The sequence below is a fragment of the Musca vetustissima genome, unplaced genomic scaffold (assembly GCF_032173495.1).
Source record: "Musca vetustissima isolate MV318-11 ecotype Yass unplaced genomic scaffold, APGP_CSIRO_Mvet_v1 utg61358, whole genome shotgun sequence".
NCBI classification, from domain to species: Eukaryota; Metazoa; Arthropoda; class Insecta; order Diptera; family Muscidae; genus Musca; species Musca vetustissima.
The window spans coordinates 34,662-50,030 of NW_026884780.1; the positions used below are offsets into that span (position 1 = coordinate 34,662).

Below are 15,369 nucleotides of genomic sequence, written 5' to 3' on the forward strand. Positions count from 1 at the left end.
TTATTTAGTAACCCAATACCGCAATAGAGGGCGAAAATATAGCGCTAATTGCTTTGAAATATTCCATGAGGTTCCAGGTATGGCCAATAACAACGCCTATAATTTGCGGTGAAGTTCAGATAACAATATTGAGATGAAGTGGACCGAAAACTTAATTTTTTATGTTTTTTTTTCTAGTCGATCTATAGGCCACAAGTCGAACAACACAAACCACTGTGAATATTTTCCAAGCTCAGAATATAGGACCACAGGAAGTTAGATTTTCGTGGAAGTTGTGTATACTGCTCCGCGCACTGGTTTTTCTTTGCTTTTTCATAGTAGGTTGGGTTTTCCGAGAGTGGGCAACTAACCCGACGCCTCAACCCATTTTTTATAGTTATTATGCGTAAACTCGCGGCACATATTAGCTCACTATTTCATCGGGTGATGAAAATAGCTCCCCAGGTGGCACTGAGGTCAGTGTCCACAATTGTTATGAAAGAGGGACCAGGATAAGCCTGGACTTAGCCATGTTAAAGCCAATCAGAGTCGTTGCTTGGTATCTATCATTTTTGTATCTATATCTATATTTAAAAAAATCCATGCCTATTGTAGTCCTTAAAAACTCTAAAATAGTAATTGAAAAATATTTTCTTTACAAAGTCCTTAATCATGAGTTTTGCAATAAACAAGACTCATCTATGCGGCCTTCTAAAGATACAAGATCTCCTTTGACACTTTATAATCATTTGATATTTTGTGGCATTCAAAAAATCGCACTTATCTGGCGATGACTGTAAACAATATTTCAAAACTAAAACTTTAATTAAAGGAATTTTAGAAATTTGTGTTATTATTATTTTGCTGGCTGGCAATGTTAGTAGACACCAAGGCACAAGCACACAACACCAACACTCAATACACATACACTCTTATATATTGTACACACATACATTTACTATCAGGTAAGCAATAAAAAAAATATATTCTGCAAAATGTTTGTTATTGAAATTCCTGACATACTATATGAAATTTTTATGATCTCATTCGACAACTATGACAATAATGAATACAAAATTTCGGATGTTGTTGTTTTTATTCTCCCTAAAGTTTATGTTCTCTTTAAATTCCCAAAGGGACATATGTTGGCATGACATGATTCTCTCTACCTCGCTCGGTGCCATTCATTTCGAAAACCAAATAATAACAATATTGAGTAACAAAACAAAGTTTCGGGTTTCCAATTTTATATTTTATCATCATTGTGACCTTAAAGTTCTTTACTTCGTTAGAGTTGACAATGAATTTGTTACACACACAGATACACACATTAACTGAAATGTGTACATGTATATTCCCATGCGTGTCGCTTTCATTACATATATTGGCAATGGTGACTGGATTCTATGGAATGTTGGTTCATTAAAATTTTTTTTTTCTGTAATATTTATTTATTGTGCGAGAAGGTTGTTTTCGACGCCTTAAAATTTTCACTTGCCATCATTATTTTTAATTAGATTGCGTAAATTATTATTTACAAAGTTTTGTTGGGGTAATTTTTATTTGAGACAATTTTATTTTATTTTATAGACAATGTATTATCAGATATTCGTATGTCCACAGCTGATTGACGAAAGGGAAAATAAAGTCTTCGAAATATAGAACTCATTACAGGCGATATGATTTTCGCCCTGCAATGCCAAATTACAGCAACTTCAATGGCAAAATCCGAAGTCAAGGGGCTATGTTCTTTGTCTAATTATTACCAAACATGTTCAGTGTAAATTTATTGCCTTAAAATATCAATATTTGTTGTTACAACATGTCCCGTCTTGCTAATTTTTTGCCATGGCGATGTTTGCTCCAAGGCATAATATTTCAAATAAACATTTATCAAAGACCATAAATTACAACAATGCGCCAAAAATAAAACTAAATGGCTGGGAAAGCAATACCACCGAATTCAACTTTTTCACTTATGTTTCGGAATGCCACCGAACAAAGTTAAATGTTATTTATGTATATCCGTTTTATCTGCAAGTTTAAAGTTGAACCAGACAACAGGATGAATAAAATTGACGGGGTGGCGGTGTGGATGGCTGGCAGTGTTGTTATCTTTGCCATTTCACTGTTGTTGTTTCTCTTCCCCCACCAAGGTTGTCATTTGCAAAAACAATCACGATTCTACGCATCAAGCCCCTTTGCCTTTCCCATAAATTTCATTTGGTCTCATGCTTATCAGACAATTTCATGGAATGACTGAGGCTATAACCCCAAAAATAGAAAACATTCTGCGGCTGAAAGTAGTTTCTTTGTAATATTCTTTAAGGGATTTTCCATGACTCTTTACTTCGAAATTATCTTCCAATTATTTATGCCCTTCATCGCAATCGCTCTTTGTGTGGCTATTAGGTAGAAGTTCGATTTTCCCAATATTTAATATTTTATGTTAATTTCATTGACGACTTTTCAAATCCATGTGGACATGGTACCCTAAAGCTATGTTGCTTAACAATTTTTTGTTTGGAAAATTTATTGTAACCACAAAAGGGACTGAGATTTTTATTATAGCCAAAAATAATTCTATTGGGAAAGGCAAATTTTAGACATGGTTTCGACAGGACAACAATAAGTCTTTATAGATGAGCCGAAGAAAGTTTGAAGGCGATCAGGGTATCTTTATAGAAGAGCTGAAGCCTCCGTGAAGCGGGGAGTCCTAATAGACCAGCTGAAGCCTTCCGGTGATCAGGGAATCTTTATAGACGAGCTGATGCCTCCAGGCGAACAGGGAATTTTATAGGCGAGATAAAGCTTCCAGGCGAATAGGGAGTCTCTACAGACGAAGTGAAGCCTCCATGAGAACAGGGAGTCTTTATAAACGAGGTAAATCCTCCAACCGAATGGGAGTCTTAATAGACCAACTGAAGTCTCCAGGCTAAAGGAAGTCTTTACAGACGAGCAGAAGTCTGGAGGCGAATAGACAGTTTTTATAGGAGAGATGAAGCCTCCGGGAGAACATGGAGTCTTTATAGACAAACTGAAGCCTCCAGACGACTGGGAATATTTATACACTAGCTAAAGCCTCCAGGCGACTGTGAGTCTTTATAGACGAACTAAAGCCTCCAGACAAATCGGAATCCTTTGTAGACGAGCTGAAGCCTCCAACCGACTGTCTTAATAAAACCTCCAGGCGACTTTATAGACGAGGTGAAGTCTCAGAGTTTTTATAGCTTAATCCCAGAACTAATGCTGAAGCCTCCACAGAAGCTATAGAGACTTGTAGATGAGCTAAACCGGGAGTCTTTATAGACAAGCTGAAGGCGATAGTCGGTCTTTTGTACATAACTGAAGAATCCAAGCGACTGGGAGTAATTGTAGAAGAGCTCAGGCCTCCACGTAACAGGGAGTCTTTATAGCCTAGCTGAAACCTCCAAGCGAACTGCGAGTCTGTATAGACGAGCTGAAACCTCCAGACGAACAACATATTTATATTTAGTATACCTATCGTCCGTTGTGAACCCATCTCCACGACTTTTATATGTGGCAAGATAAATTATTTTATAGGCGAGATAAAGCTTCCAGGCGAATAGGGAGTCTCTAAAGACAAAGTGACGCCTCCAAGCGAACTGGGGGGTCTTTATAAACGAGGTAAATCCTCCAACCAACTGGGAGTCTTAATAGACGAACTGATGCCTCCAACCGACTGGGAGTCTTAATAGACCAACTGAATTATCCAGGCTAAAAGGAGTCTTTATAGAGGAGCTAAAGTTTGGAGGCGAATAGAGAGTTTTTATAGGCGAACTGAAGCCTCCGGGAGAACATGGAGTCTTTATAGACCAGCCAAAGCCTCCAGGCGACAGAGAGTCTTTGTAGATGAGCTAAACCGGGAGTCTTTATAGACGAGCTAAAGCTACCAGGCAACTGGGAGTCTTTATAGACAAGCTGAAGGAGATAGTCGGTCTTTTTATATAGACAAGCTGAAGGCTCAAGAATACCAGGGTCTTTGTATAGACAATGAAGGCGATAGCGGTCTCCAAGCGAACTGGGAGGCCTCCACGTAACAGGGAGTCTTTATAGCCTAGCTGAAGCCTCCAAGCGAACTGCGAGTCTGTATAGACGGGCTGAAGCCTCCAGACGAACACCATATTTATATTTAGTATATCTATCGTCCGTTGTGAATCCATCTCCACGACTTTTATATGTGGGTACGATTCTGACCAAAAGATGACACCTCTAAAAATGTAATGTGAACAATTATAGAATATGCGAATTATGATGTATATGTTCACATCGGGGAAATTAGGATCGGTAAGAATTAATAGTATAGTTTAATTTTTCAATTAAATCGTTCTAGGTTTTGTGTAGGATACGATATGGTAATTCTTTTCCGACTATACATCTCCGCTTGTCATTCCCATCATTGTTGAATTCTGAAGCCAGAGAGGCGACAGGCAGTCTTTATAGGCATGCTGAAGCCCTAAGCGAAAAGGGAGTGTTTATGGGTGAACTGATGCCTCAAGGGCTCCCTTTCGCATGGACGACCTGCTAGTACTCCATTGCTAGTATTCCAATTATGATTAATATTAAATGGTGTATCGGTCTATTTTTATACCCTACACAGGGTATTATATCTTTGTGCAGCCACAAAAGTTTGTAACGCCGCGAAATATTGGTCCTAGACCCACCTTTGACTCCATTATAATTTGTTTATACGATACAGGCCACAGTTATGGACCGATCTTCACGAAATTTTGCATGTAGGATGGGTTCTGGTCAATGAAGACCCCTATTGCTTTTGGTAAAGATCGGTTAATATATAGGGATGAAATGGACCAACAGCATTATTTTTGTCGGTTTTTCTGGTCGCTACAGAGGCCGCAATTATGGCCCAAACACCGCGAATTTTTGCATGGAGAAGGGAATCGGGCCAAATAATAACCATGCCTGTTTTGATGAAGATCGGTCAATATCGGTCACAACACAACCCACGGTGAAAAGAATATGGACAAGTAATTAGAAGGGCTGTACTGAATATTGGTAATATTCGGAAAATATGTCAGTGTAAGGAAGAGCTGCTGTTGACCTCTACTCGGGCAAGAGGGTGCAACTATCACAAAATATTACCCAGGCTCGGAATAAAAATCCGCAGAAAGATAGAGTTATGTGGTAGTTGTGCTCCGCTCACTGGTTTATTTTTATATAACTACTGCTCCTCCCAAATTTCAGTTGCATTATGTGTATTAGTTGCCGCGCCATCTGTACACCACAGTTGTGTGTCCACTATAATCAACATACGAACGCCATCTAGTTTTTTATTCCCTTCAACAAAATACCGAAAATAAACCAGGCTCTCATATATGGGTCCTATATCAAAACATGGAACCACATTGAAAAGTTTTTTTTATCCTTTTAGGAAATTAATAAGCAAATTCCAGACTCATAGGATAACAGCTATGGAACCAATCTAAAACCAACAAAACAATTTATGCTGGTTGAAGCGCCAATTAAATACGATATTGTAATTTTCGTCCGACTATACTTCTCCGCTTGTCATTCTCATCAATTCTGAATTCTGAAGCCTCATTGCGACAGGGATTGTTTATAGGCAAGCTGATGCCTTCAGGCATCCCTGTCGCCTGCACGACCTGAAGCCTCTAGGCTTTACTACCGTTTTCATCTTTGACAAATTTCACATACATTGCTAGTACTCCAAGGATGTGTAGGTCTAAATTTTTGTATAGTCCCCATCTATAACTACTGTCCCTCCCATATTTCAGTATTAATTGCATTTGTTTCCACGCCATCTAGATTCCACAGTTAATGATTTGTGACTCCACTATGATAAATATACCGAACGCCATCTGGTTGCTACCAGGGAAATATTTTTACGAATCTGCACATAATTATAAATTGGAAAATATTTCTTATTCACTTCAACAAAATACCGAAAATCGATCAGACTTTCATATATGGTTGCTATTTCAAAACATGGAACCACAAATGTAGATTTGGAGCCAATCTAAAACTAATAAAACGATTTGAGCTGGTTGAAGCGCCATCTAAACACGATATGCCATTCTAATCAAATCTGAATTCTGTAGCCTCAATCGATAGGGATTCTTTCTTTTTATAGGCAAGCTGATAACTTCAAGCATCCCTGCCGCCTGAACGACCCTAAGTCTCCAGGTTTTACTACCGTGTTGATCCCCATCTATAACTACTGTCCCTCCCATATTTCAGTATTAATTGCATTTGTTTCCACGCCATCTAGATTCCACAGTTAATGATTTGTGACTCCACTATGATAAATATACCGAACGCCATCTGGTTGCTACCAGGGAAATATTTTTACGAATCTGCACATAATTATAAATTGGAAAATATTTCTTATTCACTTCAACAAAATACCGAAAATCGATCAGACTTTCATATATGGTTGCTATTTCAAAACATGGAACCACAAATGTAGATTTGGAGCCAATCTAAAACTAATAAAACGATTTGAGCTGGTTGAAGCGCCATCTAAACACGATATGCCATTATAATCAAATCTGAATTCTGTAGCCTCAAGCGACAGAGATTCTTTCTTTTTATAGGCAAGCTGATGACTTCAGGCATCCCTGCCGCCTGAACGACCTTAAGTCTCCAAGTTTTACTACCGTGTTGATCTTTGACAATTTTCAATGGTGTATAGGTCTAATTTTTTGTGTAGTCCCCTATAACTACTGTTCCTCTAAAATGTAAATAAATTTTATCCTCTCAGAAAATTAAAAATAAAATTTCAGACTTATAGGATAATGGATATCAAAAAAACCAATAAAAACAATTTAAGCTAATTGAAGCGCCATCCAAACACTACTGTACTTAGTATGTGTATATAGTCCCCATCTATAAAACCACCAAAATTTCAATATTGACTCCATATTGGTTCAAGGGTAGCTCATAATCATTCAGGATTTGACAACTCATTATACCACAAATTCGTAATGGCATAGCCTTCATATAAACCTTTATAATTTACCAGCTCGGAATTTCCATCTCTTGATGGAAAGTAGGAATGGTTTGGTTTGGCCGAAGTGTTAAGTCATGATATAAAGGACTTCTAAAAAGGATAATATCCATCATATTGCATTATCTAATTTAATATGTCCTATTTAATCCAAGTTATAATTCAACTCACGTCCCTCCCTCTCCCTATCTACTAACGGTGATTAATTAATCCTACCCAAACCAAATTAGTCGCATACAAAAAACGAAAACAAATATTTTCTGACCGAAATATTGCGAAAGTTTCTAATTAGTTTTCAACACATAAAAATTTTGGTAAAACATCTACCACTTTGACATTTCGCCTTTGTCACTGTCATCAATGGAAACAAATCTAAAAGAGAAATTTTGTTTATGTTCGATTTGTATTTTGTTGCTCCTTCGTTTGACCAGCTTCCTCCAAGCAAAAGTTCAAATACCCTCTGCCGAACAATGATGAAGTTTAATGTCTGTAGGCATCCTGCGCCACCATGCCCTAGGCAAACAAAATAACTAAAATATGTTAACGGTCATTTCAATCTGCCACATTCTCCACCCCTACTCCTTGGCTCACTCTTCCTATCGTCCGGTCTGGTCATTATTTAAGCATCCACAAGAACAAACTAACATTTCGATTATCAGTCAAAGGCTATTAAAGCCTTAGAACGAAACAAGAAGTAGAACATAAAATAGGAATTATGATGCTCGTCCATTATCTGGAGGTAGTATGCTTTTAACCACAACCCACAGATGATACTGCTGCCCTATACTAGAGTTTTTGGGGGTAGGGGAAAAGTGATAAAAATCGCCACATTTTATAAATAACCATGTCCTAGCACACACACCAAAATATGGTACGAGAAAAAAAATCCCGAAAACATAAGTTAACCATCTTTTTGATGATAGTATGCCGCAACCCCTCTCTACAACCCATAAACAAAATCTTACTTTTTTTTCGTTCGTTGTCATTTCATAATCATAGTTATGTTCTTCGTTTTTTTTTTCTCATTTACTTTGTTATTATATTTTTCTTCGCTTATTCTTATATTCCTCTCCTTCTTCCTCGTCTCTTTGCAGAATATTTCACACAACAGCCTCACAGCCACTTCATCAACTGGAACTAATGCCATGGTTGTGTGCGTCGATAATGGCATTAATGGACGCACCAAAGTTTTCACCGAAAACGAAGCCAAAGAATCCCTGCTGAGCAAATATAATGCCAATGAGACCTGTATATAGCCCAAGGCCAGAGTAAGAAGACAAACTTCAATTCGTGTAAATTATGTATAAAGTAAAACCAAACAAACAAATAAGTATTTCAATGTAGGATAGATAGAATAAAAAGATTTTATATTTTTTAATCAAAATAATATAACTTAAGATGATAAAATTGTATATATGTATGAAGTGTTATTTATCATTATTTGTAATGAGAAGTTGGGAAATAATTGTCGATAAAACTTCTTAGTAGGGTAAATGTGGGAGAGAACCATTAAATAATGGCAGTAGTTTATACACCATCTATACATCACAGTTAGTTGTGCGAGTCTCCACTATGATTGATCTAACCAAGGCCATGTATCTGAAAATAGCGGTAACATACTTTGTCATTGCTCTTAATTATAAAGCGGACATTTTTTATTTCATTCGACTGAATACCTAACCGGAACCGTAATGTAAATAATATGAGGGGAAATTGGGGTTATCCTTTTAGAAAAACAAAAATCATATATCCAAAACATTTTTAATAGATATGGCGAACTAAGCAGATTAGTTTTCATAATAGGGTAAATGTGGGAGCTTAGACAAAAAAACATTAAATATTTGCCGCGCCATCTAGACAGCACTTTTAATGATTTGTGTCTCTACTAAGATCAATATACCAAATGCCATCTACTTGCAACCTGTGTAAATAGTTTTACGAGTCTACACATAATAATAAATTGGAAAATATTTTTTATCCCTTTCAACAAAATACCAAAAATCGATCAGGCTTTTATATATGGTTTCTTTATCAAAACATGAAACTACTTTACAAATTATGTGCCCGAAGATTGTTCTCTCAGAAAATTAAAAATCAAAGCTATGGAGCTAATCTAAAGCCGAAAAACCATTTAAACTGGTGAAAGCGTCTTCAAAACACTACTGTACTTGATATGTGTCTATAACACGGTAAACTCAACGCCATCCAGATTCTACAAGGGTAAATACGTTTCGGGATTTTTGTTTAGAACGCAATTGGTTCACAACCGGAAATCTTATTATTAAAAGTTTTTGTGGTCCCAACAGTTTGTAACATCACCAAATGGTAGACCTAACTTTTAGTATACTAATCGTGCGTTGTGGACCAAATCATCATGACTTTTAAAGGTAATAGCTCCCATATATATTTTCGTCCGATTTAATGAAAACGGTCCCTATATATCTTTCGATTTGCACGAAATTTGGTATTTTTTACAAATTGAATAGATGTTGTAAACCAAGCAGAAACCACAAAAATACAGATAACGAATTAGGTCTAAAATGATGTGTGCAAAATTTCGGTAAAATCGGTTCAGATTTGGATATAGCTCCCATATATATTTTCGTCCGATTTTAAGGTAAATGGTGTACCAAAGTCTCTATATATACTTCAATTTGCGCGAAATTTGGCATAGCGTACTGAATTAAGTCTAGAACGATGTGTGTAAAGTTTCGTGAAAATCGGATCAGATTTGGATATAGCTCCAATATATATTTTCGTCCGATTTAAGGTAAATGGTGTACCAAAGTTTCTATATATACATCGATTTGCACGAAATTTGGCATAGCGTACTGAATTAAGTCTAGAACGATGTGTGTCAAGTTTCCTGAAAATCGGTTCAGATTTGGATATAGCTCCCATATATATTTTCGTCCGATTTAAGGTAAAGGATCCACCAACGTCCCTATATATCCTTCGATTTGCACGAAATTTGCCACAGCGTACTGAATTAAGTCTAAAAAGATGTGTGTTAAATTTTGTGGATATCGGTTCAGATTTAGATATAGTTCCTATATATATTTTCGTCCGATTTTCGGTAAATAGCGCACCAAAATCCCTTTATATCCTTTGATTTGCACGAAATTTGGCATAGCGTACTGAATTGAGTCTAGAATGATGAGTGATGAGTGTCAGGAAAATCGATTTAGATTCCGACATATCTCCCATATATATTTTCGTCCGAATTTATGTAAATGGTGCACCAAGGTTCCTATATATATCCTTCGATTTGCACAAAATTTGGCATAGCGTACTGAATTAAGTCTGGACAGATGTGTGTTAATTTTCGTGAAAATCGGTTCAGATTTAGAAATAGCTCCCACATATAGATTATATTTTTAACAACTCGGCGTACCGAATAGCGTGTATCAATTTTGCTATGAACCCTGTTCCATAAATTTTCCCCATGTTACGCAGGCGGCTCTAAATCTGCTCGAATGAAATTAAAGTTAGGATAGGTTGGAGAAAGAGGGAACATAGACATGCAATTGTTAGGATACATATGTACAATATACCGAAAGTGGTGAAGGGTATCATATAGTCGGCCCAGTCCGACTTTACTACTTTTCTTACTGGTTTTTAATATGTAAATAATATATGGAGTATCAAGTAGAATTGGTTGCGGGATATCATATTGTTTAATTTAAATCATCGTCTAATGACATCCTTTCCATTAATTATTGAATAAGCAAATATTACAAATTCTGTCTTTGAGGTCTTGGCGTAGAACTTATCTTTCACGTGGCTCCAAGTAAGAAGTCCGTGTAATAAATTGTCCTCTTTGGGAAATCAGATGGTCAAAATGGTATAATTTGGAATTTGCAGAAAAGTGGTATGGTATCGGTGCCCAAAGATCATCATTCAAGGAAAATTTTGATTAGATCTATGTATTGCCTTCACCATAAGATGGATAATATAATCGTCGAAGTACATCTTTTCTTGTGTCCTTCTGTATGTTAAAATCGCGATAGGGATTGCAATAATCAATATAGATCTTCAAAACTTTCGTATTTTGACATTGCCTTAATTTGAAGGTCCCGTCCCATTTTCGGTATTTTAAAGGTTTTGGAGATTTCAGCCGCATTTTTGGATGGTATAACAATTTATACATACATTTCCCAATATCTCCTTCTTATATCTATTTAAATCTTTGGTAAGCTTTCATTGAATTAAAAAACGAAATATTTTGTTGTTAAAAAAAATACGACAACGGAAACAAAACTATTTGAAATAATTGTGATTATTTGTGATGCTATTGTAATATGTTTGTTGTAAATTAAAAAAATAAATGTAAATAAAACAAAAAACAATAATGTTAAAAAAAAATTATGAAAATATATATATATATATATATATATATTTAGTATTTTAATTTAATGTAATTTAATTTAATTATAATATGTTTTGATATTCAGTTATTTTCTAAGAGAAAGACTAACAATAAAATATTTATATATTTAAGTGAATTAAAAATTATATTATAGCAAAACTATGTCTCATAAAAAAGTTATTATTATTGTTGTTATAAATCCAAAAAAAAAAATAATAATATATTTAATGAAAAAATATATATGTAAATTAATAAGGACTAATTTAAAAATAAAATTCCAAAAAGAGGTATACCAAAATATATGTATATATAGTTATTGTAATTTTTTTTCTCAAAAAATAACTACATTAAATGTATACCAAACGAAAAAAAATGGACCAACCAAACATGTTTTCCAAACGGCTAAAATATCCTTTCGTCGGAGTGCAGAGGTGGTCCATAGCTAATAGCATCAACCGCTTAAAATTAAGTAAACGAAAATAATGATGAGAACATTTTTTGTGTTTTCATTGGAAAAACAAACGATATATTCATTTAAGGCTTATATATGTACATAATGTAAACGAAGTATGTGAAAAATGCTAATGTATAACGAATTAACTTAAATGAAAAAATATATATATTCCCTTTATTAAATGTTGAATGAAACGAAAAAAGGTTCTACTAAATTTAATTTCAAGGTAAGTAGAAGAAGAGGTCATTAAAAATTAAAAAATAATAATTATTTTAAGTAACAAAGTTTTACTTTTTTTTTTAAAAAAATTCACGTCTTCGAAAAAATATTTTTAAAAATCCACAATTTGAATAGTCTCTGAAAAAATATTTTTAAGAAAACCACGCTTTGAATAGTCTCTGAAACACACATTTTAAAGATTCAATTCATGTTCATGAAAAATATTTTTAAACCAGTGAGCGGAGCAGTATAGTCGGACGGGGCTGACCATATGATACCCTACACAACACGAAAATAGAGGTCAACAAATATTACTAATATTCAGTACAGCTCTACTCATTACTTGTCCCTTTACCGTAGGTTGTGTTGTGATATTCGGCTTTTAATTGTAACCTATAGATCGCCTCGAAAAACACACAAAAAATTAGGTTTTCGTGGGTTGTGTTGTCCTATTAATCGTCTCGAAAAAACACAAATAGGTTTTCGGTCCTCGTCATCCGAATATTATTATCTGATCATCATCGAAAATTATAGGCGTTGTCCTTGACCTCATGGAAAATTTAAAAGCGCTCAATGCTATATTTCCGCCCTCAATTGTGGTAATAGTTTACTAAATAATATCTGAACACGTAAACACCTTCAAATATTTACGTGTAACTCCCACCTCCGAGTACATACGACAATTTAATTAGTATCCTCTTGGATGTACTATCAACTCTTCGGGCCTATGTCCTTCAGGGTATATATACGCTATAGAATACAAGTTTTGTAATTTTTCACACAAAAGTCAGAGTCCATTTGACCCCCTAAATATTTAACAACCTACCAAAACAGGCGTGCTCATTATTTGGCCCGATTCCTTTCTCCATGTAAATTTTCGCGATGTTTGGGCCTTATGTGCCTCTGGAGCGACCAGAAAAACCGACAAAAATTAAGTATTTGGTCCATTTCATCCCCTAATTATTAACCCATCTTTACCATTCATTGTCCAGAACCCATCCCACATGCAAAATTTCATAAAGATTGGTCCATAACTGTGGCCTGTATTGTGTATACAAATTATAATGGACAGACAAACGGACGGACACACGTCGAGATATAACGATCGGTATACTTAAAGGCGGGTCTAGGACCAATATTTCGCGGTGTTACAAACTCTTGGGTCTGCACAAACCTGTCAGGGTATTAACAACATAGTTGTGTAGGGTATAAAAGTACCCGCCTCTATTAGTGCATGAAAAAATATTTTCAAACCAGTAAGGAAAGCAGTAAAATCGGACGGGGCCGACTATATGATGCCCTTTACCACTTTGGCAATATTCAAGTGATGCCCCATTTGCAAAAAAATGGGAGGAAAATATATAAGAGAGCTATATCTAAATCTGAACCGATTTTAATAAAACTTGGTACACGATAGGCTACACCAACTTCAGTACGTTGTGCAAAATTTTGTGCCAACCGGACTAAATTTGACTCTTTGATGCACCATTTGTTGAAAATTGGACGAATATATTTATGGGAGCTATATCTAAAGCTGAACCGATTTCAATAAAACTTGGCACACGTTAGGCTACACCAATTTCAATAAAACTTGGAACACTTTTGGATATCACAACTTCAGTTCGTTGTGCAAAATGTTGTGCCAATCGGACTAAATTTGACTCTTTGGTGCACCATTTGTTAAAAATCGGACGAATATATATATAGGAACTATATCTTAATCTGAACCGATTTTTCCCCATTTCAATAGGGTTCGCCCCTGGCCCAAATAAATGAGCTGTGACAAATTTCATCCAATTCGGATCATAAATGCGACCTATACCTTGTTTACAATTTCACATGGACAGACAGACGGACATGCATAAATCGATTCAGAAAGTAATTATATGCATATTCTCGAAAGGAACCATGGGTCTATCTTGTTTCCTTTTGCCTGTTACATACATATGCACAAAGTCATAATACCCTGTATCACAGTGTTAAAACCACGCCTTGAATAGTCCAAAATTTTTTTTTTTTAAACCACGCCTTGATTATCCCCTAAAAAATATGTTTTAATCCAGTGAGCGGAGATATATAGTCGGATGGGGTATCGACCATACGACCTCCTACACAACTACCACAAAAATCTAACATTCTGCGGATTGTTATTCCGAGCCTGGGCAATATTTCATGATAGTTTACCAAAGCAACTGTAAATATTGAAGTGTGTGTAAAAAACACAACGTTTTCGGTACACTTTATCCCAAAATTATTAACTGATAATCCGTCCGTAACTGGAATCTAATGAAACATTATAATTTGTAAACACGATTCAGGTCACAGTTATGGACCAACCTTCACGAAATTTTGCATGTAGAATGGGTTCTGGCCAATGAAGACCCCTATTGTTTTTGGAAAAGATCGGTTAATATTTAGGGGATGGAATGGACCATCCATCAATGTTCAATGCCGATCCAGGAATGGTCAGGGATATCGGGTATAATTTTTGGTGATGATCAGATCAAAATTTTGGGATGAAAACTTAATTTTTTATGTTTTTTTCGAGACGATCTGTAGGCCACAATTATAATCCGAACATCACAACACAATCCACGGTGAAGAGAATCTGGACAAGTAATTGAAGGGTTGTACTCAATATTGGGAATATTCGGAAAATATGTCAGTGTAAGGAAGAGGTGCTGTCGCTCTTTAATCGGGCAAGAGGGTGTAACTATCACGAAATATTGCCCGCGCTCAGAATAAACGTCGGCAGAAAGTTAGAGTTCCGTGGTAGTTGTGTAGGGTATCGTATGGTCGGTCCCGTCCGACTATACTGCTCCGCTCACTGGTTTTTGCATAATTTTTGGCCCGATCCCCTTCTCCATGTAAAAATTCTCGAAGTTTTTGGTCCATTTCATTCCCTAAATATTAACCAATCTCTACCAAAAACAATAGGGGTCTTCATTGGCCAGAACTCATCAGTCATGCAAAATTTCATGAATATTGGATTGATCGTATTTACAAATAATAATGGACAGACGGATGGACACATGTGTCTAGATTGACTCAGCTAGTCGAGATATGACGATCGGTATACTTAATGGTGGGTCTAGGACCAATATTTCGCGGCGTTACAAACTCTTGGGGCTGCATAAAGTTATAATACCCTGTCAACATAGTTGTGTAGGGTATAAAAATCCACTCCTTTATTAGTCCATGGAATATCCGATGATTTTTTTTTAAATATTTTTAATATAAATTAATATTTTTTAGAAATCCGTCCCTATTTTTACACATGAAACATATTTTTAAAAAAGGTAAGCTTCAGTATATAAAAATTATAGAAAACTAATTTTA

At 35.6% G+C, this 15,369-nt stretch overlaps 1 protein-coding gene across 1 annotated transcript in view; it reads left to right on the forward strand.

Moving 5' to 3' along the window:
• LOC133331774 (neuropeptides capa receptor-like) overlaps positions 1-8,290 on the forward strand; it is a 38,181-nt gene extending 29,891 nt beyond the window's left edge. Inside the window, exon 9 of the mRNA XM_061540148.1 lies at positions 8,083-8,290. Coding sequence (XP_061396132.1) covers positions 8,083-8,244 — 162 coding nt within the window. The 3' untranslated portion in view covers positions 8,245-8,290. The remainder of the gene's footprint in view (positions 1-8,082) is intronic.
• Positions 8,291-15,369: the final 7,079 nt, after the last annotated feature.